General features: G+C 48.3%; 1 protein-coding gene across 1 annotated transcript in view; it reads left to right on the forward strand.

Annotated features, from left to right (window-relative positions):
• Positions 1 to 486: 486 nt before the first annotated feature.
• eif2ak3 (eukaryotic translation initiation factor 2-alpha kinase 3) overlaps positions 487 to 24,640 on the forward strand; it is a 42,578-nt gene continuing 18,424 nt past the window's right edge. Inside the window, 2 exon segments of the mRNA XM_007898037.2 lie at positions 487 to 796; positions 15,000 to 15,129. Of these exon segments, the coding sequence (XP_007896228.2) occupies positions 576 to 796; positions 15,000 to 15,129 (351 nt within the window). The 5' untranslated portion in view covers positions 487 to 575.

Raw genomic sequence — 24,640 nt, forward strand, 5'->3', positions numbered from 1 at the left:
TGTTCCCTGAGCTGACATCAGTCACCAGCCAGGGGGGCGGGGACTACAAACCAAACCCGCCCACTCCGCTCCCCCGCCGGCCGGGCAATAGGCGGCGACAGGTGACTGACGGGGATCTCAGCTAATGAGACACGGCAGATTCCCTCGCGCGTCAATTGAGTGTCGCACGGATAGACCAATCAGAACACGGAGGGGAGGGGCGGGGCTAGACCAACCGCAGGCACAGCCTGTCCTCTCTGTGATTGGTCGGGTCGGGTTAACGGAAGGTCACGCGGACCAATGGGAAGCGGCAGCACTGGAGAGGCGGGGTCCGGGTAGCAGGCGGCGATTGACGGGAAAGCAAACGCTTCCATTGGTCCGAGTCCGTTTGAGCGTGCGGACACGGACCAATGGGAAGTGGAGGTCGGCGCTAGCGGACCAATCGGAGGCGGGCGGGTGGGCTGATCCCGCCCTCGCGCTCACGGATGGGTCCAACGGAGGGGGGAAAAAAAACCAAAACACCGGCTGTGCGCGGGGCAGAGCTTCATGTCCCATCCCGAGTCCCGGCGGCGGCTCCCGCTCCTCATGATCCGCTCATGGAAACCCGGGGCCGCTTCGGGACGCGTCTGCCGCTGCTGCTGCTGCTCCTCTGCCAGGCTCTGACCACCCACTGCCCCGCGGGGGCGGCCCGCGGCTCCCACACCGCCGAGGAGGAGGAGGAGGAGCCGTCCCTCTGGCCCCGCGAGCCCGCGGCAGCCGAGGTGACCGTGGAGGACGAGGCGGAGGAGAGCGACGGGAGTGAGGAGGAGAAGCGCAGGTACCCGACCCTCCACCTCCCTCCATCCCTCCATCCCGCTCTCCCTCTCTCTCTTCCCTCTCTCTTACTCTTCCCTCTCTCTCCCTCTCTCTCCTCCCTCTGTACTCTTCACCCTCTCTCTCTCTCCCTCTTACTTTTCCCTCTCTCTCTCCCCCTCTCTCCTCCCTCTCGCTGTACTCTTCCCCCTCTCTCCTCGCTCCCCTCTCCCTCTTACTTTCCCCCCTCTCTCTCTCCTCTCTCTCTTACTCTTCCCTCTCTCTCTCCTCTCCCCCCTCTCTTCCCCCTCTCGCTGTCCTCTTCCCCCTCTCTTCCCCCTCTCTCTTACTTTTCCCCCTCTCTCTCTTCCCTCTCTCCTCTCTCTTACTTTTCCCCCTCTCTTCCCCTCTCTGTACTCTCCCCTCTCTGTACTCTCCCCTCTCTGTACTCTCCCCCTCTCTGTACTCTCCCCCTCTCTGTACTCTCCCCTCTCTGTACTCTCCCCCTCTCTGTGTGTGTGTCTGTGCTGTTGCTTCCCTCCCCGCACTCTCTCCACGTACACCCTCACTCCACATCCACACTCTTTCCTCCTCCGCTGTACTTCCTTCTCTCCCCCCTCCTCCCGACCCTCTCCCCCCTCCTCCCGACCCTCTCCCCCCTCCTCCCGACCCTCTCCCCCCCTCCTCCCGACCCTCTCCCCCCTCCTCCCGACCCTCTCCCCCCTCCTCCCGACCCTCTCCCCCCTCCTCCCGACCCTCTCCCCCCTCCTCCCGACCCTCTCCCCCTCCTCCCGACCCTCTCCCCCCTCCTCCCGACCCCTCCTCCCCCCTCCTCCCGACCCTCTCCCCCTCCTCCCGACCCTCTCCCCCCTCCTCCCGACCCTCCCCCTCCTCCCGACCCTCTCCCCCCTCCTCCCGACCCTCTCCCCCCTCCTCCCGACCCTCTCCCCCCTCCTCCCCGACCCTCTCCCCCCTCCTCCGACCCTCCTCTCCCCCTCCTCCCGACCCTCTCCCCCTCCCCGACCCTCTCCCCCTCCTCCCGACCCTCTCCCCCCTCCTCCCGACCCTCTCCCCCTTCCTCCCGACCCTCTCCCCTCCTCCCGACCCTCTCCCCCTCCTCCCGACCCTCTCCCCTCCTCCCGACCCTCTCCCCCTCCTCCCGACCCTCTCCCCCTCCTCCCGACCCTCTCCCCCTCCTCCCGACCCTCTCCCCCCTCCTCCCGACCCTCTCCCCCTCCTCCCGACCCTCTCCCCCTCCTCCCGACCCTCTCCCCCTCCTCCCGACCCTCTCCCCCTCCTCCGACCCTCTCCCCCTCCTCCCGACCCTCTCCCCTCCTCCCGACCCTCTCCCCTCCTCCCGACCCTCTCCCCCTCCTCCCGACCCTCTCCCCTCTCTCCCGACCCTCTCCCTCCCGACCCTCTCCCCCTACCTCCCGACCCTCTCCCCCTCACCTCCCGACCCTCTCCCCCTCCCTCCCGACCCTCTCCCCCTCCTCCCGACCCTCTCCCCCTCACCTCCCCCCTCTCCCGACCCTCCCCCCCTCCTCCCGACCCTCTCCCCTCCTCCCGACCCTCTCCCCCTCCTCCCGACCCTCTCCCCCCTTCTCCCGACCCTCAAAAATAAAAGTACACAAACGATGTGGGGGAAAGAAAAAGCGTTCTGTCCTGGAGACCTCGTCAACCAGAACAGGACAACGATCAGGATCTGCAAAATAGAAACGTGAATTAACTCGTCATGAGATTTTGAGGAGAAAATGCGAGTTTCCTGCCCAGAGTGAACCCCTCCCCTCCCTCCCCTCCCCCCGGGCTGCAGCCAATCGGTCTGTGCAAAGTGTGTCAAAAAAAACTTTCCTGTTTATATATGTTCGATCTGCAAAAGGAAACGGTGTTAAAATCGTGTGTGTGTGTCTGTCTGTGTGTGTGTGTGGGAAGGGAAAGCACCGAAAAGCAAAGGCTCTCCAAGCCAACACTTTGCCACACACGTCGACAAAAGTTTTGTCTTGAAGTTGTGTCCCGAAACTTCTGAAAAGAGGGCCAACAAAATAGAAAGCGCTGGAAATCCAGTGTCAGCGTCTGCGGTTCAGTCACTGTGTCTCTGGACTCTCTCCCCCCTCCTCGCCCCCTCCCTTCCCTCCCCTCACCCTGACCATTTCCCCCCTCCTCGCCCCCTCCCTTCCCTCCCTCACCCTGACCATTTCCCCCTCCTCGCCCCCTCCTCGCTCCCTCCCCTCACCCTGACCATTTCCCCCTCCTCGCCCCTCCTCGCCCCCCCCTCACCCTGACCATTTCCCCCCTCCTCGCCCCCTCCCTTCCCTCCCCTCACCCTGACCATTTCCCCCTCCTCGCTCCCTCCCTTCCCCCCCTCACCCTGACCATTTCCCCCCTCCTCCCTCCCCTCCCCTGACCATTCCCCTCCTCGCCCCCCTTCCCTCCCCTCACCCTGACCATTTCCCCCCTCCTCGCCCCTTCCCTCCCCTCACCCTGACCATTTCCCCCCTCCTCGCCCCCTCCCTTCCCTCCCCTCACCCTGACCATTTCCCCCTCCTCGCCCCCTCCCTTCCCTCCCCTCACCCTGACCATTTCCCCCCTCCTCGCTCCTTCCCTCCCCTCACCCTGACCATTTCCCCCCTCCTCGCTCCTTCCCTCCCTCACCCTGACCATTTCCCCCCTCCTCCTCCCTTCCCTCCCCTCACCCTGACCATTTCCCCCTCCTCGCTCCTTCCCTCCCTCACCCTGACCATTTCCCCCCTCCTCGCCCCCTCCCTTCCTCCCTCACCCTGACCATTTCCCCCCTCCTCGCCCCCTCCCTTCCCTCCCCTCACCCTGACCATTTCCCCCTCCTCGCTCCTTCCCTCCCTCACCCTGACCATTTCCCCCCTCCTCGCCCCTCCCTTCCCTCCCTCACCCTGACCATTTCCCCCCTCCTCGCTCCCTCCCTTCCCTCCCCTCACCCTGACCATTTCCCCCCTCCTCGCTCCTTCCCTCCCTCACCCTGACCATTTCCCCCCTCCTCGCCCCCTCCCTTCCCTCCCTCACCCTGACCATTTCCCCCCTCCTCGCCCCCTCCCTTCCCTCCCCTCACCCTGACCATTTCCCCCCTCCTCGCCCCCTCCCTTCCCTCCCCTCACCCTGACCATTTCCCCCCTCCTCGCCCCCTCCCTTCCCTCCCCTCACCCTGACCATTTCCCCCTCCTCGCTCCTTCCCTCCCTCACCCTGACCATTTCCCCCCTCCTCGCTCCTTCCCCCTCACCCTGACCATTTCCCCCCTCCTCGCTCCTTCCCTCCCTCACCCTGACCATTTCCCCCCTCCTCGCCCCCTCCCTTCCCTCCCTCACCCTGACCATTCCCCCCTCCTCGCCCCTCCCTTCCCTCCCCTCACCCTGACCATTTCCCCCTCCTCGCTCCTCCCTCCCTCACCCTGACCATTTCCCCCCTCCTCGCCCCCCCCCCCCCTCACCCTGACCATTTCCCCCCTCCTCGCCCCTCCCTTCCCCCCTCACCCTGACCATTTCCCCCTCCTCGCTCCTTCCCTCCCTCACCCTGACCATTTCCCCCCTCCTCGCCCCTCCTTCCCTCCCCTCACCCTGACCATTTCCCCCCTCCCCTCCTTCCCCCCCCCTGACCATCCCCCCCCTCCCCCTCCCCCCCCCTCACCCTGACCATTTCCCCCCTCCTCGCTCCCTCCCTTCCCCCCTCACCCTGACCATTTCCCCCCTCCTCGCCCCTCCCTTCCCTCCCTCACCCTGACCATTTCCCCCCTCCTCGCCTCCCTTCCCTCCCCTCACCCTGACCATTTCCCCCCTCCTCGCCCCCCTTCCCTCCCCTCACCCTGACCATTTCCCCCCTCCTCGCCCCTCCCCCCCCCCTCACCCTGACCATTTCCCCCCTCCTCGCCCCTCCCTTCCCCCCTCACCCTGACCATTTCCCCCTCCTCGCCCCTCCCTTCCCCCCCTCACCCTGACCATTTCCCCCCTCCTCGCCCCCTCCCTTCCCCCCCTCACCCTGACCATTTCCCCCCTCCTCGCCCCCCCCTTCCCTCCCTCACCCTGACCATTTCCCCCTCCTCGCCCCCTCCCTTCCCCCCCTCACCCTGACCATTTCCCCCTCCTCGCCCCCCTCCCCCCCCCCCCCCCCCTCCCTCCCTCCCCTCACCCTGACCATTTCCCCCTCCTCGCTCCCTCCCTTCCCTCCCCCCCCTCCCCCCCCCTCCCTTCCTCCCCTCACCCTGACCATTTCCCCCCTGCTCGGGTCCTCCTGACCCAACTGTGCAGCGCCTTGGGATGTCCTCCCGACGTGAAAGGCGCTCTATAAATGCAATCTTGTTGTTGTTGTTGTTGTCTGTGTGTGGGTGGATGGCCCTCCCTCACACCCGGACATGAGCTTGTTTGGTTTACAGCAGCGTGTGGGGTGGTTTGTAAAGGGAGGAAGGAGAGAGCTTGTTGCTCAGAGACTGCGCTGCATTAACCTATCTCGGCGGAAATTGTTCAAGCACAAAAAAAACTTGCCAACTTGTCCAACCGCTTTCGCATTGGGATCACATCTCAAAGTGTTTCACAAACTTAGTTTTAAATCCGAAAGAAACAACGAAACGGCTAGTACGTCCAAACGCCAGCATCCGATCGAAGAAAGTAGGTTGATGTCGAGGGTGAGATCCTGCATCTTCACCCGATCCAAACTTGTTTTGTTTAATTTAGTTTAATTTAGATCATGTTGGTCGGGATTCAGTAGTTCATAGAATCAACGTTTCCAGGATGTAAGAAGGCTATTTCACCCATCGTTTCTGTGCTGGTTTTTGAGCGTTAGAATAAATATTGTACAGTAATTTTCATTCTGCACCTTAGTCGAGACAGTGGGAGGATATCTTCCATTCTTCAGCAATGCAACCCTTAAATAACTGGATATTCCTTGGCATGCTGCACTGTCAGCAACAGGTTAGCTTTTGTACAGTATGTAAAGGAGAAAGTACTGAACTCTTGTTTACACTTGGTCACAAATACTTATTGGGCATTAAATATAGATGTTGGAAAGGAACAGAGGGCATGTTGTGGTTGATTCTCCCCCTCTCCATCTTATTCAGTAATTTGCATGTTGTTTTTACAGTAACTTTATCCAATCCTGTAGCATATTGGTTAGAGCCCTCGCTTCACAAGTGAAAGGACCTGAGTTCGATTCGTGGCCAGGGTGAAACCCTAGTCAAGTTTCCTTACTCCACACGCATCTGTTTACATAGCAGTGAGGAGGAACCCGGTTGTTAGTCGATTGGCGGAACGCTTTTCTGGTGGTGATAAAATCCCTTCAAAAAAAAATCAACAACTGTTGATTATAATAATAATTTTGTCACTCAATCAACAGCATAAGTCTAAAATGCTGACCTGAATTTCTTATTCAGATACCATTCAATGCTAGAGGAGCCATCCTTCGGATAAGAATGTTAAACTGTGGTCCTGTCTGCCTGTTCAGGTGGATGTTAACAAAATTCCCATGGGACTATTTGAAAAGAGAAAGGAGTTTATCCCAATGGCCAACACCCCCCGCACAGCTAAAATTGATCATTCCTTTCATTCCTGTTTGCAGGACAGTGCTTTTTCCAATTGATTGCTGCATTTGCCTGCATGATACACAGTCACTACACTTTACAACCTGTGAAGTGCTTTGAGATTTTTCCTCATGATGTGAATGGCGATGCGTGATGTATAAGAATTATTTATTAATCAATTTCTTAAGATTTCCATTTTTCTATATCTTTGGTGCATGTTTGTCTTTATTGGTGGTATGTGGGTAAGGCCAGTATTTAATGCCCATTCTTAGTTTCCTTCTCTTCAAACTGTTGCATCCTTATGCTTCCATGATAATTATTAATAATAATAATAATGATGTTAGGCAAAGAGTTCCAGGATTTTGACCCAGAGTCTTCATAACATTAGTTCGTGTAAACCTCATGCAAAGGCATTTTTGTAGGTCAAACATGTTAAATACATATTCACAGTCCATATAATAGTGTGATTTTTTTATTAACAATCTTTTAAATTGGAAAGTAATACTGAGACCAGTAGTATTTTTGTATTTTTGGTGCAGTCACAATTGTGAGTTAGAGTGGGATAGCAGGCGAAGCTACAATGTTGTCTATAACCAGAAAATTGGATGTGCAACATAGAGAGATGGGTAGGTGCACTTCATTGCACTGTGGCTATGAATATTCATCCTGTTTGCTGGAGGGCGTTGTCAGTACGTAGGAAGATTTCTTACACAGTATGATGAAACTCTTACAATACAAATTTACATTTATATAGCTCCTTTCTTGTCAGGAGGGAGTCGCAAGATGCTGAACAGTCATGGCTTGACACCGAGCTGGGGGTGGGAGTTGATCAGAAAAATGAATGAGAGATTAATTTACAGAAGCTGAGATGCACTGGCATGTTTTCATACAATTCTGGTCCGTTCATCATGGGTTATAAGACCTCTGGTTCATCTTCATTCATTCAGGTGTCACCCTAACTCAATTGGTAACATTCATGTCCCTGGGTTTGTGGGTTGAAGCCCCATGTCGAGACTCAAGTCTAGGATTGCAGTACTGGAGGTGGACGCTTCTTTATCAAACGTGCTGTCCTTCAAAGAGGTGTTAAACCGTGTTCTCATCTGCCTGTTAAGGTGTGTCTGGTCAGTATTCAAAGAGAAAGGAGCCTTCTCCCTGTGTCCTGGTCCCTAAATAAACTTAGTGATTCACTTCATGGCTCTGTGCAAATCGGCTGCTGTATTCGCCAAAAAAAAACTATACAACAAGAACTTGCATATAGCGCCCCTTATGCAGTATATCATCCCAGAGCTCCTGGTAGTGGCGGAGCACGATGCCGATCTGGGGGGAGGTGGCCGTAGGCACAGTCGAAGAGGAAGGTCTTGAGGCGCGATCTAAAGTTGGGGAAGGAAGGACAAAGCCGAGGGATATAGGAAGAGTTCCAGAGTTTTGGGGCATAGTGGCTGAAACCGTGGCCACGAATGGTGGAATGGAGGGTTCAGGGGTAGGAGAGGTAGGGAGGTGCAAGGGCATGATGGGATTTGCAAACAAGCTTGAGGATCTTGAAATCGATCCGTTCGGCGATAGATAGTCAGTGGAGCCTGGCTTGAACTGGTGTGATGGGGGTACAGGTGATATGCTGGTGGCGGAGTTTTGGATCAGCTGGATCTTTGGATGTGGAACTGGAGAGACCAGCAAAGAGGGCATCTGAAAAGTCAAGTCGGGAGGTGACAAATTCATGGACTAGTTTTTCAGCTGCATCTGGCGTAAGGTACGGTCAGAGGCACGCAATGTGGCAGAGGTGGAGGAAGGCGGCCCTGGTTCGGGGCCAAATGTGGGGAAAGAAGATAGCTTTTTGGCAAGTCTGAGGATAGACCGGGGAGATTGAGGGCGTCAGAGCCACAGAAGTCGTTGATGGGAGCCAAGGAATATGATTTCTGTCAAGTTGACATATAGTTGCAAGAAATTTGCTCTCATCCGAGCCCCGATGTCAGCCAGACAAGCTGATAGAACATCGGCGGACCTGGAGTCGCAGGTAGAGAAGTAGATTTGTGTGACATCTGCACACCTGTGGAAGTTTATACCATGTCTGCAGATAATAATAATACTTGCATTTGATAATAGCACTTTTCACGTCGGGAGGACGTCCCAAAGCGCTTCACAGAACACACTGTAAAGTGAATTGACTGTATATTTGTGGGCGAATGCGGCAGCCAATTGCGCACAGCAATGTCCCACAAACAGTCGTAGATTGAAAATGACCAATTTATTATTGTTTTGGGTTTTGGAGGGATTATTATTAGGCTCTGTGTGGAGTAAGGAAACTTGCCCAAGGTTTCGCCCTCTGCCTGGAATTGAACTCAGGTCTCTCACTTGCAAAGCGAGTGCTCTAACCACTGAGCTACAGGACTCCACAGATGACATCACCAAAGAGGGAACATGTAGATGAGGAAGAGGAGGGGGCCAAGGTTGAAGCCCTAGGGTACACCACAGATACTATATAAATGTTGTTATTGTTCTTTACAGGAGAAACTGAAGTATTTTGATATGTTTTGAAGTTTTGTTATCGGATGCTACTTTAGTTGCCATAAAGCAAATAGTAAAATGTTAGGCCTTTTTTGAGTTAGAGAAGAGGCATTTGTGTGTGGGGGGTGGCAGGCTAAGAGACTATGTAATGTGTAGTATTTAAAATTATAAAAGGGTTTGATAAGTTTAACATAAATAGTCTGGTTGGGCAGTCTGTAACCAGGGCCACAAATATAAGATAGCGACTCAGGAGATCTAAAAAAGAATTTAGCAGGAGCTACTTCAATAATAATAATAATAATCCTTGCATTTGATATAGCGCTTTTCACGTCTTCTACACGTCCCAAAGCGCTTCACAGAACAGACTGTAAAGTGAATTGACTGTATATTTGTGGGCGAACGCGGCAGCCAATTGCGCACAGCAATGTCCCACAAACAGTCGAAGATTGAAAATGACCAATTTATTATTGGTTTTTTTGGTTTTGGAGGGATTATTATTCACCCAGAGGGTAGTGAGATTGTGAAACTCGCTGCCTGAATCAGTGGTCGAATCAGAGAGTGCAGATGCTTTCAAGAGAAAGCTAGACCCTCACATGAGGGAGAGGAGAATAGGAGGGTATGGGAGGGGGTAAGGTGTGGGTGAAGACTTGTATTGAGTATAAACACAGCACGGACTGGTTGGGCTGAGTGACCTGTTTCCGTACTGAAAATTCTTTGTGGTTGCAGTGTCTACATATGGTGATGTTTCCCACATCACAGCAACTCTGTAATATTGATTTGAATCTACTATTTTAAACAAGCTTAGAATATGTGCGAAGGGTTAACATTAAAATCAGTAAAAGTAGGTTTTTAAATGATATATAAAACTGTTCCCACGATCACTGCTGTTTAGATAACTTGGTCAGAGTTGGTTGCAGGACTTTGCCAGGTAGAAAGTTTAACATGACTCCAGTGATGCAATCGGGTGAAACTTCACTCCACAGTTTGTGCTGAAAGCTTGCCTCCGTTGGGGATACATTTTCAACTGTGCACTGTGAGTTAAATTTGATGGTGGGTTTGCAACAAGAACTCTGTATGTTTTATAATTAAGACAAATATAATGATACATAGAATGTAATACAATGCAGAAGTAATAGTTTTTCATCTTTTTTATTAGGGAGTAAATGTCCAGTAACTCAAATAATAATCGTTGTATTTAATATAGCACCTTATCACATCGTAGAAATGTCTCAAACTGCTTCAAAGATTTTACTGTAAAGTGTAAGAGAATAGGCAGCCAGTTTGCAATGTCCCACAAACAACCATGAGATCATTTATATCCACCTGAATAGTCAGGTGGGACCTTGGTTTACTGTCAAATGTCCCACAAGCAGCCATAAAGTGAATGACCAATTTTATATGGGGGATTGTTGGTGCACCTGGAGAAACTTGCTTCTCTTTTCAGTTAGTATTCTGTCTTGGGATCTTTAATATCCCTCAAAATAAGCAGATGGGACCTCAGTATAATGGCTCATGAGAAGGATGGTCCTCTCACAATGCATCTCTATACTCACAAATGCATTTTGCGTCTGCAGTGCGAAAGATAAAAATGTTAAAAATGAGCAACTGATACCTGAACATTTTGGAGCTGTGAAAGGTTTATTGACATTTTCTTCCATTGAGCAAAAGAAAGTTTGCTTCAAAGAACCAGGGCTTTAGAGGCGTTATCTGAATTCAGTGAACAAAATAAAAAGGATATATGAAAGGAGAATCTGGACATTTGACTTACTAAAACAGTGGGGTCAGACTCCACCATTGTTAAGCTCTCCGGGATGCTATCCAGCGTGAAGGACGCTATATAAATGCAAGTTGTTATTGTAAAACATTTGTGTGTTTGAGAAGAGAGGGGGAATAAAGATTGATTGTGAGGAAATGGGAAGCTATTTTCAAACTAGGCATGAATAAAATTGACAAATTATTTAATCAAACAGTTTAGTGTTTACGTTTCAAACACTGGCAGTATCAACCTCCATAGTTGCACACTACAACTCACCGCCAGTCAGGAACCCAGGTGTCTTGTTCGACCCTCAACTGTCTTTTCTCCCCACATTCAAGCCATGACCCGCTCTGACTTCCCTCACTTCCGTAACATCACCCGACTCCGCCACTACCTCACCCCTCAGGCCGCTGAAACTCTTGTTCATGCCTTCATCACCACCAGGTTCGACTATGCAAACGCTATGCTTATCACCCTACCTCTGCGACCTCCTAACCCCCTACCAACCCGCCCGTTTCCTCCGCTCAGCCGGCTCCGGCCTGCTCCACGTCCCCGACCCACCCGCCCCACCATTGGCGGGAGAGCCTTCAGCCACTGCCCCCAACCTCTGGAATTCCATCCCCCAGTCACTCCGCCTCGGCCCCTCCTTAGCCTCCTTCAAGTCTTGCCTCAAGACCCTCCTCTTCGACTATACCATTGGTCACCCCCCCTTCCCTTCCACCCCCATGACCCCAGCTCGGGTCTGAAATGCTGTACACTGTCCAGCGCCTTGGGACATCCTTCCGACGTGAAAGGCACTATACAAATGTAATCTTGTTGTTGTTCAAATGAGATTGGACATTGCTAGAAATTTTCTTTTTTGCCCCTTTCAGAATAATAACAATTGCAGCAGAGAGTATGATATCTGCTTGACTGGCCCCTTTGTCAGTATGAAAATAGTGTGAGTGGAAGGGAGATATATTTTTGATTGTTTCCATTGAGAAATAAGATACAGAAGTCCCTAAACTATTTGATTTTAAACATACGTTGCCAATAAAATGACCTCGTCACCCAAGTCTTAATAGGAATTTTATTTTATTTTTTAATTCAGCAAGTGTAAACTCGACTTTGTTCAACGTTATCTTTCTATTGTTTTGTTTGTTCAACTCTGAGGCTTTCTATCATCTGTAGAAAGCTGCCCTCAATCAGTAGTGTTTTTTAAAAAAAACTCCTTAGGTAAACTCAGAAGTACTACAAAGAAAGACAGTTAATTACAGCACAGAAATGGGCCATTTGACTGATCAAGTCACTGTCATGTCTTTTTTCCCTGAGTGTATGTAACCCTGCTTGCTCTTCTTACTTTTTAATATTTATCCTCCTCAAACATCTATTGAATTTGCTTTTAAAATAATTTATGGATTCTGCCTCACCAGCAGTATCGTGGCAACACAACTCTCCACTGTATTGTACCTAAAGGAGGAGTTTAGGAGAACCGTGATATGACTGAGTTCCTCAGCTGAAGTACAATCCACCCTCCTGATTTTTTTTTAATCCATTTACATGAAGCTTCTGAGGGAAACTTCTTCAAAATTGTGCGGCAATACACAGAGGTAATTGAGTTGAGTGCAGGCATGTATTGTCTAGCGATCCCTGGCAGCTTTCTATGACCAGTGGGGCACTACATGATATCCATTTGTTCGCAACACTTGACAGCATTATATTTATCCCAAAGTATTAGATTGGACAGTGACCCATTTTCCTAATCTACTTTGAAAATGTTTCCTTTATTGGTTACCTCAGAAACATTGAAGCCTTGAAAAATGGAAAAATAAAATCATATCATAATGCACGTTCTAATCTATTTTAAACTTCGTTTTGAAATAACTTGGCCTTTGGGGCAGTAAAAAAAAAAGACCCCTTTATCGTCAAACAGTTTCAATGTGAGTTTCATGGGACGCAGTGCACAAAATTATTGTTTAAACATTTCTAGCATTAAATTAAAACATAGAGAATAAACCCTCACATCTGATGGACCACATCTCCCCAAATTATAATGCAACAAAGAATAAGCTTGCATTTTGAATATTAACTTCAAAACATCTTGAAGTACTTCACAGAGAATTCCTGGCAAGTGTAGTAACTATTTATGGATATCTTGCATCTATATAGTGTAGTGCCTTGTGTATAAACAAAATACAAATCCCTTTATGAGCTACAATTAATTAGAAATGAAGAGAATGTTTCTGCAAGCACAACTTCCTGTTTCAACCAGTAAATCATAACATATCCTGAATCAAAGCATATCGGGTGGTTTTGTTTGAGGTCGATGGCACGTAAAGTTATTTTGCATCTAAAGTTCTTCAGCGACTGGTTCAAGTAGTTGTAGGTGGTTGTTGGGATCACAGTGGATTGCTCCAGTTGGCAAGTTAGCACTATAATAGGCTCGGAGCATCAGTCTGAACCCTTTGGCTGCTGAGGGCCTGATGCCCTGTTTGAGAAACGCCAGCGGGCGGCCTAAGCAATATTTTTGTGTTTCTCTTCCAGAAACATACCATTTAAACAGCACTTGACACTGTTGCATGGCCACCTGAGCTGGGGTGTAAGCTGAGGGAGGTGGAGGGGAAAAGATGACTGAAAGTGCAGTCAAAGAGTTAGGTCTTGATTTGCCTTGGAAGAGAGGAGTGGGGGGGGAATGAGTCTGAGGGACGCCAGGAATGGAATTCCAGAGAACAAAATGGCGATGATGGGGCAGATGGGTGAGTGGGTGGGTGGGAGCTTGTTTCCTCAGCAAAGGAAATGGTTTAGTTGGGGATTTGCAGTGGGTAGGAGGGTGGGGTTGGAAGGATGCAGAGAGGTTTTTCACTGGGGAAAGAGAAGCGCTCTGTGTCCGTCCTCGTTTCCCCCCGCGGCGGCCGAGGGAGGTTCACGATAGTCTCTCCTGACAGTGAACCACAAAATCCTGCCCTCACTTACCCTCCCTCTCCTCATTCTCTCACTCATTCTCTCTCTCCCTCATTCTCTCTCTCTCTCCCTCATTCTCTCTCCCTCATTCTCCCTCTCTCTCCCTCATTCTCTCTCTCTCTCCCCCTCATTCTCCCTCTCTCTCCCTCATTCTCCCTCTCTCTCCCTCATTCTCTCTCTCCCTCATTCTCTCTCTCCCCCTCATTCTCTCCCTCATTCTTCCTCTCTCTCCCTCATTCTCTCCCTCCCTCCCTCCCTCATTCTCTCTCTCTCCCCCTCATTCTCTCCCCCTCATTCTCTCTCCCTCATTCTCTCTCTCCCCCTCATTCTCTCCCTCATTCTCCCTCTCTCTCCCTCATTCTCCCTCTCTCTCCCTCATTCTCTCTCTCCCTCATTCTCTCTCTCCCCCTCATTCTCTCCCTCATTCTCTCTCTCTCTCCCTCATTCTCTCTCCCTCTCTCTCCCTCATTCTCTCTCTCCCCCTGTCTCTCTCTCTCCCACATTCTCTCTCTCCCCTCATCTCTCCCACATTCTCTCTCTCCCCTCATCTCTCCCACATTCTCTCTCTCTCCCTCATTCTCTCTCTCCCTCATTCTCTCTCCCTCATTCTCTCTCCCTCATTCTCTCTCTCCCTCATTCTCTCTCTCTCCCTCATTCTCTCTCTCCCCCTAATTCTCTCCCTCATTCTCCCTCTCTCCCCCTCATTCTCTCCCTCATTCTCTCTCTCTCTCCCTCCCTCATTCTCTCTCTCCCTCCCTCATTCTCTCTCTCCCTCCCTCATTCTCTCCCTCCCTCCCTCCCTCATTCTCTCCCTCTCTCCCTCCCTCCCTCCCTCCCTCATTCTCTCTCTCTCCCCCTCATTCTCTCTCCCTCATTCTCCCTCTCTCCCTCATTCTCTCTCTCTCCCTCCATCATTCTCCCTCTCTCCCTCCCTCATTCTCTCTCTCTCCCTATTCCCTCATTCTCTCTCTCTCCCTCCCTCATTCTCTCTCTCCCTCCCTCCCTCATTCTCTCTCTCTCTCTCTCCCTCACTCTCTCTTCCTCATTCTCTCTCTCTCTTCCTCTCTCTCTCCCTCACTCTCTCTCCCTCCCTCGTTCGCTCCCTCCCTCGTTCGCTCCCCCTCGTTCACTCCCCCTCTCCCCCTCCTCGTTCGCACCCTCTTCCCGCCCCTCCTCGTTCGCCCCCTCTTCCCGCCCCGCCCCCGTTCACACCCTCTTTCTCCTCCCCCTCCCCCTCGTTGGCACCCCCTCTCCCCCCCCCTCATTCGCACCCTCTTTCCCCACCCCTCATTTGCACCCTCTAACTCCTCTCCCTCCCCCCCGTTCGCACCCTCTCTCCCCTCCCCGTTCGCATCCTCTCTACCCCACCCCCTCTCTCTCTCTCTCTGAAAAGAATGCTTTGTAGAGTCACCTTCTCATAAGATGTCTGTATTTGCTGGGAGGAGTTTGTTTTCTGCATCGCATAATATCACTGTGGGTCTCTTCATTCGCAGGTCATTGATAATTATCAGCACGTTGGACGGACATATTGCTGCACTCGATCCGGAGGATCACGGAAGCAAACGGTGGGAGCTGGATATGGGCACAGGCTCCCTGGTTTCCTCTAGCCTCAGCAAGCCTGAGGTAAGAGACTAATGTTGTTTACGTTCAATCCATGGCATTACTTGTATTGTGGATTGTACAGTAGCTTAGAGAGTGTTTGAGTTACAGGACTCATAGAGCCATTCACCCTCCTAAGCTGGGCTGGCTCATCAACTGGACTCACTTTGGTCCTGTTCACTGCTCTTTTGTCGTATTGTTTAATATTTTTCTTTGACTGTTTTATCTACTCCGATGGTGTACTGGTTAGTGCTGCAGCTAATGGACCAGTCGCTCGAATTTGCTTTGGTCTGCACTGAAGTTTTGGAGAAGACACGCTGCCAATTTTAAATGGAGGAGGTGCAATATCTGAACCGATGGGTTGTCAATGAGTCCATGCAGAAGTTACCACTGTCTTAAAACTGCACCAAACTTGTCAAAATTCCAGAATATATCGGAGGAAAAAGTCCATTGATTTGACTTAATTTAAGTTCTCTAGTTTATTTTTGGACATTCCTGGACATTTTGTCCAGCCGGTTTTTACCTCGAGGCCTTGTTTATTGTGCCCATGAGAAGTTAAAATAGTTTGTGCCCATGAGAGTGTATGAAATTTTGTCTAACGTCCAAGATGGGGACTGGGTGCTATGTGGCTTTTGTGTGCTGTCCTTGCACTGGCTGTAGTACAGATGTCTTCAACTGATAATCAAGCACTGCATGACAAGGCTTGCTTTCATTGTGCAGCATGTACATATTCCAAGATCCTGTCTTCCTGTATAATTGTGTTGAAGATCATATGACACCGTTTGAAAAAGAGCAGTAACATGGCCAACAATACATAAACCATTCACGTGTCTTATTGTATTTTCCGAGGGCTTTGCTGGTGTAGATTAACAGCTACGTAACAGCGTTTTGAATTGATGCAATGTGCTAGCTCAAATTCAAGAGCCAGGAGGCTATAGGGAAGGTGGGCTGTGGACAGGAACATGGTAGCAATGCTCTCACACATATCATGCTGAGATGTGTTGCCCACGACAAGCTCGCAGGGAGTTCTTGCTACCTACCATCCACCTAGTGAGGGCTCAGATCCGTGCTTATTGGATGTTGAATGACCAACTAGTGACTACCCTTCTTGGTTTGGGGCGTGGGGGTGGTTAAGCGTGGTCTCCTTGGAGCATGAACAGACTCCGAGGTGACGTGTTTGTCAATGTAATGTCTGAATCGAGCCAACCCTCTGTGGCTGTCTCTAGTCTGGTTCCTGAACCAGGTGGGTCCGCAGTATTCCAGGGCACTGCTGGTGATGACACAGCCAGCCTCACTCAACAGCAGGGGTTGGAAGGGCAGACCAGTCACTGGGGGCAGGGATTCTTCCCACTCAGCTCCAGTTAACACTGCAAGGCAAAGCCCTAACGGCTAGGGTGGTCCTAGCTGGATAAGCAACGGGCGCTGTCTGTTGCACAGTTGTAGAAATTATAGCAGAGAAGTCACTTCACCCCATGGATCAACTTTCCACCTTCTAAAATATCACAAACTTTTGCATCATCTGGTCACCACCAATGTCTTAACACTGAACTATTTTCCCTACTTTAAATGAGATGCCTTCTGTTAATGAGTAAAATAAATCCATTCCCATTTGGAACATTCAGGTCACTTCACGGTTCAAATAATGAAGCAATTTTTGCCCTGTTTTACTGCTGTTAGTTGAATACATCAATATCTTAAGTGCTTTCTCGGCGTGTTGCTATTTGAGCTATCAGGTCACAACCACTCTCCGTATGTAGGGGTGTTAACTATGTATATATTTGTTTCTGCCAATGAAATGTTTAGAAAAGAAATGATGGGGGAAGTCCACTCTAACTGAACAAAGGGATTTTGTGGTGGATGTGCTGGCGGTGTGTTGATCACGCTTGCCAATCTCAGCAGTTACACAAAACTATTATTGAAGTGGTGCAGAAATGAATGTTGCATTGATGCCAAATATGTGGTGTGATTGTGGCGTAAGCATTCACATGTTTTTTATGGTATCAGATTAGGGGAAAACAAACAGCTTAACCAGCAAGTGGAATTGAAAACCAACCACTTTATCTGGCATTTAATCTTTCCTGTTTGGGTACGGCTCTTTTAGTTTATGGCTGTGGCTACAAACAAACCTTTACATGGAGTGTAGTTCTGTCGCTCAGTGGTTAGAGATCTCGCCTCGCAAGTGAGAGGCAACAGTCGAAACTTTGGGCAAATTTCCTTACTCCACATGTCTTTGTTTACCTAGCAGTAAGTAGGAACCCGGTTGCTTAGTCGATTGGAGGATCACTTTTCTGGGAGTAGTAATTCCTTCAAAAAAATAATGAATTGGTCACTTCAATCCATGACTGTTTGTGGGACACTGCTGTGCGCAATTGTCTGTCGTGTTTCGCCCACAAAATAAACAGGCAATTCACTTTACAGTATATTCTGTGAAGCGCTTTGAGACGTCGCAAAGGCGCTATATCAAATGCAAGGATTATTATTATATTTACCAATGCTTAGTATAGACCTTGCCTCCAAGAAAGCGAAGACTGATCTATAACCTCCTACACCACATCTTAATATTGGTCACTGGAAACAGGGATTCGTCCCACCTAGTTCCAGCAAGCCAAAGCCCTAATGGATAGGATAATCTGAGCTGGACAAGCAGCAGCAAGCTTGCTAAACAGTGGTTTCAGTGACAAGCTGTGTATTTTTAGCTGGCTATATTCCAACAGGATGTGCACCCTCTTGGTCCCCGAAATGTAGGCTTGTGCCAACCTGTGCCTAATACTCTCCGGAATTAGTTAAGCAGTGTGTGTCCCTCCGGAGGAAGAGCATGTATTTCATTCCAGACACAGGAAATTTCAAAGGAACTCTTAGCCTTTTTTGGATGCTCTGTGTGGTGTGATGGGTTTCCAATTGTGCCAGACACCTGTTTGACCAAAACATAGTCTTACAACAACTATTAAGGTGGTTGGTGAGGGTGTGTGGAGGAAAGAAGGGAAGGGTGAGGTATTAATTTGGATTCTTCTTTGTTTGAAGCAATGTTTTCTGTTGGCAATACTGCAAGTTGAATGCAACCAGTGTTTTCTTGGCAGCCTTGTTACATTTACAGGCTTATGTAGTTGTAAAGGCAGTTCTTAGGAGACAAATGCGAGCTTGCCTTGGTAAACCACTTGTTCCCAGGCTAGGAGGTTATGGGTTCATGTTGGGTCTTGAGCCCTCATACTCCAAGGCAGTGCTCAGGGAGCCCTGTGTTACTGAAGATGTTGTCTGCTGATTGAGACATTGATGTGGGTTACCATCTGCCTTTCTTCTGTTGTCAAAGACCCAGAATATTTTATTTAATTCTTACATTTGATAAAGTGCCTTATTGTTTCTTCACTGTCTCAAAGCACCTCACAGGATTTTACTGTCGTGTTGTGACCATGTATTTGTAGATGAACGCAGCAACCAATTTCCGCACAGTGATATCCTGCAAACAGCCATGAAGTGAATGATCAATTTTATTTAGGGGATTGTTGTCCAGTACACAGGGAGAGATTCCCAACTTCCTTTGAGTTGTGCCATGGGATTTTTAACATCCACCTGAGTACCCAGATGGGGCTTCGGTTTAATGTCTCATTTGAAGAACAATACCTTGGACAGTGCAGCCCTCCCACCCGAGCACTGTGTCAGTGCATTCATTCAGCGTCGGCCTGACCCGAGTTCAAACCTCTATTGTGGGCTGATCCCATAACCTTCTGACTCAGAGGTGGGAGTGCTACCAATTGAGCTATGGCTGACACCACACATCTCTGGCCAATGATCCTCTAGATAAACCGTTCATTCCCCTTGTGACCCTCTGGGAGAGCTTGCTATGCACACATTTGACTGAGTTTGTCACAAAAAGTCTCTGCACTCGACCATAATTACTCATATATGCTTTGAGAGATTTTGATATATGTTTTGAGACATCTTTTATAGACAAGATGCTATAAAAGTGGTCTTTTCTCAGTGTAACAAACAAGCAGTTCAGTAGTGAAGATTAACTACTCAGCATTTGGTGTTTAATGTTTACCCTCGAGTTTTGGTCTGACCGGGTCTTGCCCGATGCTGAAAGGGAAAACTGTTCTTTTCTAATGCTCTCTTTGGCAGGGTATATGGTTAACTCAAGCCATGAGCAGAAGTTTGTGGCTGGCATAGCTCAGATCAGGAAGCGAGTGGAGAATACAACATTCTGCCCCATGGTGCTGTGTGCTCAAGTTCAGCCCTCATCGCTGCTTCCTTGGTCCAACGGATTTAACTGTTGAGACTTTAATGCTGACTTCATTTTGTTTTACAATCGGCAATCCCGTTGAAGAACCTCAGGGTCCCGAAGTTCTCAAATTTAAACTCGTATGGAATTTTTGAAACTTAATTTAAATTTAGATTTAGCTTGCAAGTCATTTTTCTGCAGTACACCAAAAAGAACTGTGAAAGAGACTGATATTCCCAGTTGCAAATATCTTGCAAATTTCCACACAAACTTTAAATTTAACGACGATGATCTTAAGACCACCCTCATCTGCGTGTCTAACCTTCCTGGCATGCATGGCTCCCAAAAGGTTGGACATGTGCTTTCAGCGCCTTAGGACATCCTCTCGATGCGAAAGGCGCTATGTAAATTGTATTGTAACCTACAAGTGCATAATACCGCAGTTGGCAATTTCAGACTTTTATGTGTGTAACTGCTCACTTCCTCAGCCCTGTTCTTTGTTCTACTGCAACATTTATCCACGAGTACACGTGGCACCTATATCTTTTTGTTCTGTTGCTGCCAGAGACAATCTGGTGTTGACTAGTCTACAGTGAAACCCTTATCTTAACACTATGTTTGTATGCCACTTTCATAATATAGTAATGATCCTCATATATAATATGGTGCCTAAAATGTTAAACATCTCAAAGCACTTTACAAAGTTTCTGTAAGGTGTAGTGACTGTTTCTTGGTGAAGGTGGCAGGAAATTTACACATAGCAATGTCCACCACCCATGGTGTAATTGATAATTTTACCCGGACGATTGTTGGTCAGGACAGGAGGAGAATCTCCTTTCTTTTTGAATAGTGTCGTGGAATCTTTACCGTCCACCTGAACAAGCAGATCAGATCTCAGTTTAATATCTTCATAGGAGCATCAGACTAGATTATGAGCTCAAAGAACAAAAACAGCAACTTGCATTTATACAGCGCCCCTCACACAGATTAGCGTCCCAGAGCGCTTGAAGTCCAAATGTGGGACTTGAATGTGGGACTTGAACCTTCTGACTCAAAGGTGAGGGTGCTACCCATTGAGCCAGGCTAACACCTTTGAATTGCAAGTTTGCTTGAAAAAGGCAATTTTGCCCTCGGAGGCAACCCAGGCTTGTAGACACTTGCTGGAGTCGGGTCTGCTGTGTTACGCAGTGAGAAGACCCCGTGGGATGCGATAACAGAAAAGCAGCATGAACTGCGCTCTTTGTGCACCTGTTTACCCACTGCTGCCCTGGGGCCTTTTGTGAAACAGTAAGTGCTGTACTTTGAGGGGATATTGCTGTTTGAATGCAGTGTCACTTTGAAGAGGTAAGAATGCCTTCAGTGCAGCATGAGTCATACTACGAGATTAGCCGGTGAGGTAATGCTCTTCGGAGGGAGGAGGTGATGTCATTTCCTTGAGCACAGCACCTTCAGCATCACCACCTGCAGTGAATAGGGGACAGGTTATGGATTACTCAGAAACAATTTAATAGACAATATCGGTTTGGACACGGATCCCGTTTGCCTTTTAATCTGGAAATTCAAACAAAGCGTCAGCTTGTGTTTTGCAACCACCATATTAGAAACCACTTTGTTCATCTCACAGCATTCAGTGTAACATAGATGGTATTAATGTGGGACTGCTGCACGTGCTCACTGCCCACTGTGAAGTAATTTGCTGCAGTCTGGCCAATTGGCATGCTACTGCAGTGCAGATGCCATCTGGTAAATGAAGGGAAGAAGGATTGGGGTTTGAGTTATCGTTTTCCTCTTAAGATGCATCGCGGGTGCTGAGAGGCTGTTTTCATTGTGGTTTGCACTGATTATGAGTACAGCGTGCGACTGGCACAAGTCCGCTGCATGTCCTTCGTCCCTTCCACTTCACAATTAATGGCTGTGTTTTCAGCCACTAAGCCCCGAATCTCTTGAACTCCTTGCCTGTATCCCTCAGTCGTGCCTCCTCATTGTCTATCTTCAAATCACATCTGAAGACTTTCCTCTGTGATTGTGCCTTCCGTCAGTTCTTTTCTGTGTGTATTTGAATCAGTGGAGGTGAAGTTTGGAGAGGGAGTGTGTCAAGATGCAAATTGAGTAGTCGGTGCCTCCACATTTTACTTGTGGGAGTTGTGCATTTACTCCATTTGTTAAAACCTGCCCGAGGTCTTGGATTTTTAAAAAAAACATATTAGGACATCTTCTATTTCAATCTCCAAGGTCTTAAAAATCTTCCATTAAATGACTAATGCGTAGTGGGAATGGTTAAACTTGTAGAGACGCCTGTGGCAGCCCAAAGGCCAAAATGTGTTTTGATACAGCTATGACTCAACAGTCTTGTAGACTTGATCTCGCTTACTTTGACTCATTTTTGTGATGTCCCCAGAATTGGATAAACCATGTGCAAGTCGGATTTCATTTATTTCAGTCAACTTTTTAAAAAAAATAAATTGGAAAAGTTGGTATGTTTTTCTTCTTTAAGCCACAAGTTTTCTGCGCGATTCCTGACCCAAAGAAGGGCCAACCAACTGTTCACAGACCTTTTCAACCCCAGCTCGGGTCTGAAATGCTGTACTCTGTCCGGCGCCTTGGGACGTCCTCCCGACGTGAAAGGCGCTATACAAATGTAATCTTGTTGTTGTATATAAATGCAAGTTGCTACTATTGTCTGCAGATTGCCTCCCACCTGTTGTAAAACCTGTAAGAATTTGCTTGGAATAAAAGATAAATTATTATCCCTTTTTGCTCCAATGCAGTGCTGGGGTTGTGCTGCATTTTTGGAGGTGCCATCTATCGGATGTGGCATTTAACCAAGTCTGCCTGTTCAGGAGACATTAAAGTTCCTATGATACTACTCGAAAAGAGAAGGGAGTTTCTCCTGGTGTCCTGGCCAACAATCTCCCAAATAAAATTGTTCGCACACTTCATGGCTGTGTGCACATTGGCTGCTATGTTCACCCAAAAAGTACAGTCACTGTGCAGTATATCCTGTGAAGTGCTTTGGGATGTCTTCTTGACAATGAAGGGCATTATACTAAATGTACGTACAGTAAATCTCCGCCTTACATGTGGGCCTGTGTGTAGATCCCACAGCAGTAGATAATTAAGAAGTTTTTTTAAAAAGATTCTATAATATTTGTCGTCTCTCAAATGTGACTTCTGATTCCACTGAATAGAGACCATAAAGCAGAATATGAAAAGAGGGTGAGCTGCACAGTGTATTAGGAGTATGTAGAGGAAAACGCCAGTGCAGGCTAAATGGCCTGTGTTACTATTTAACACTTATTATTGCTCTAATAATATGACATTTGTAGATTGTGTGTGGGTATGGGTGGGCGGCTAAATATATTTTGTGACGAAATGATTCAGGAAGCTAAGTGTATGTTTCTGAACATTTTCTCAACTTTTAACCAATTTTATTTTGATAGGTTAATAAAGTGTTTTATTGTCCATGTATACAATTGATTACAGGAGTGAGAGGTCTGTAAGTCCTATTTTCTTATCAGTTGGCTTTTTATTAGTTTACTGAGTAACTTATCACAATGCGTGGCGAGTGCTGTAATCACTAAGCTACATTGGTGCCATCAAAATTCTGAGTTCATGGGGCAGGCTCCAGTTTTACTTTCAAAGGACACGTCTCTAGATACGACAGGCATTTATCGCTCAAGGCTACAGTAGTGTCCTCCTGACATAAAACGCGCAAAATAAGTGCAGTTTGTTAGTTCACAGTTTGTGTATGTTGGCAAGAGCTCATACGGATACTGTGCTGCTGGAGACTTTACAGAGACCATATCTGCATCTGAAAGATCACGTGATGCTTTCAATGTAGCCTGGTTTCTAGATGGCACTGAGTAGTTAGAGAACAAGCCCACTTCTACACAATGTCCTGAAAGTGAGCGGGAAAATCACTGAATATTCTGTTGTATAATTTACAGACCAAACATTATAATAATTCTTCCATTTGATATAACGACTTAGCACGTCTTTGAGACACCTCAAAGCGCTTCACAGAATATACTGCAAAGTGGATCGATTCTGTATTTTGTGGGCAAAACACCACAGCCAATTGCTCACAGCAGTGCCCGATAAGCAATCACGGATTGAGTGACCAAATTAATGTTTTTACTTACTTTGAAGGGATTATTATCCCCGGAAAAGCAATCCGCCAATCGACTAACAACCGGGTTTCTACTTACTACTAGGTAAATAGAGGCATGTGAAGTAAGGACACTTGCTTAACATTTCGCCATCGGCAATTGCTTGCCAGGCTGTAACAACTGAGCTACGTTGGTGCTAGCGAAGGTCATGGTGCAGGCTCCAGTTTTACTTTCAAAGAACATGTCGCTAGATAGGACTACATAGACTTCCAAAGAGAGTAAATTGATGCCTGTTATACCGTACCTTTTAGTTCAAGCCACGTGTGTTGCTAAATTCTACATACTAGATTGAAGTTTAATAACAAACTAGTAATTCTTTCAATCTTGCTCACATTACTACGTTTTATCCACCAAATACAGTCAATTCAGTTTATAATATATTCCGTGAAGTGCTTTGAAATGTCTTAAAGACACGATAAGACGCTACATCAAATGCAAGGATTATTATTATTGTTATTGCATTTATGCTATTGCACCTCTTTATAGCGGAATTTCAGTTATAATGTGGTTGCACTGTGGACCCTATTCATTGCTCGTGCTCTCAGTTTGCCCACTTGTCTTCTGCACCATAATGGCTGACTTCCGTCATAATGTGGAGTCCTGTGGCTCAGTGGTTAGAGCACTCGCTTTGCAAACGAGAGTTCAATTCCAGGCAGAGGGCGAAACCTTGGGCAAGTTTCCTTACTCCACACAGAGCCTAATAATAATCCCTCCAAAAGCAAAACAATAATAAATTGGTCATTTTCAGTCCACGACTGTTTGTGGGACATTGCTGTACGCAATTGGCTGTCGCGTTTGCCCACAAATATACAGTCAATTCACTTTACAGTATATTCTGTGAAGCGCTTTGGGACGTCCTCCCGACGTGAAAAGCGCTATATCAAATGCAAGGATTATTATTCCGGGTCATCGAGCCGCTGACACCAGCACTTTCCTGCTTTGTACATCAAGTGATGTTGGTAGTGACTTGAGGACCCAGAAGTCAACATTTTTTTACTCTTAGCTCAGGAACTGAGCAGCTGTGTGCATACACAGTGAACCATCTGATGTGCTTAGTCAAATATATCATTAAGCTTTGCTATAACATTGATTTTATGGATCCAATTGCTCACACCCCACTCTATCTGCTCCCTTCGCTCAGCTAGCTTTA

The sequence above is a fragment of the Callorhinchus milii genome, unplaced genomic scaffold, assembly GCF_018977255.1.
Source record: "Callorhinchus milii isolate IMCB2004 unplaced genomic scaffold, IMCB_Cmil_1.0 Scaffold1, whole genome shotgun sequence".
Classification (NCBI taxonomy): Eukaryota; Metazoa; Chordata; class Chondrichthyes; order Chimaeriformes; family Callorhinchidae; genus Callorhinchus; species Callorhinchus milii.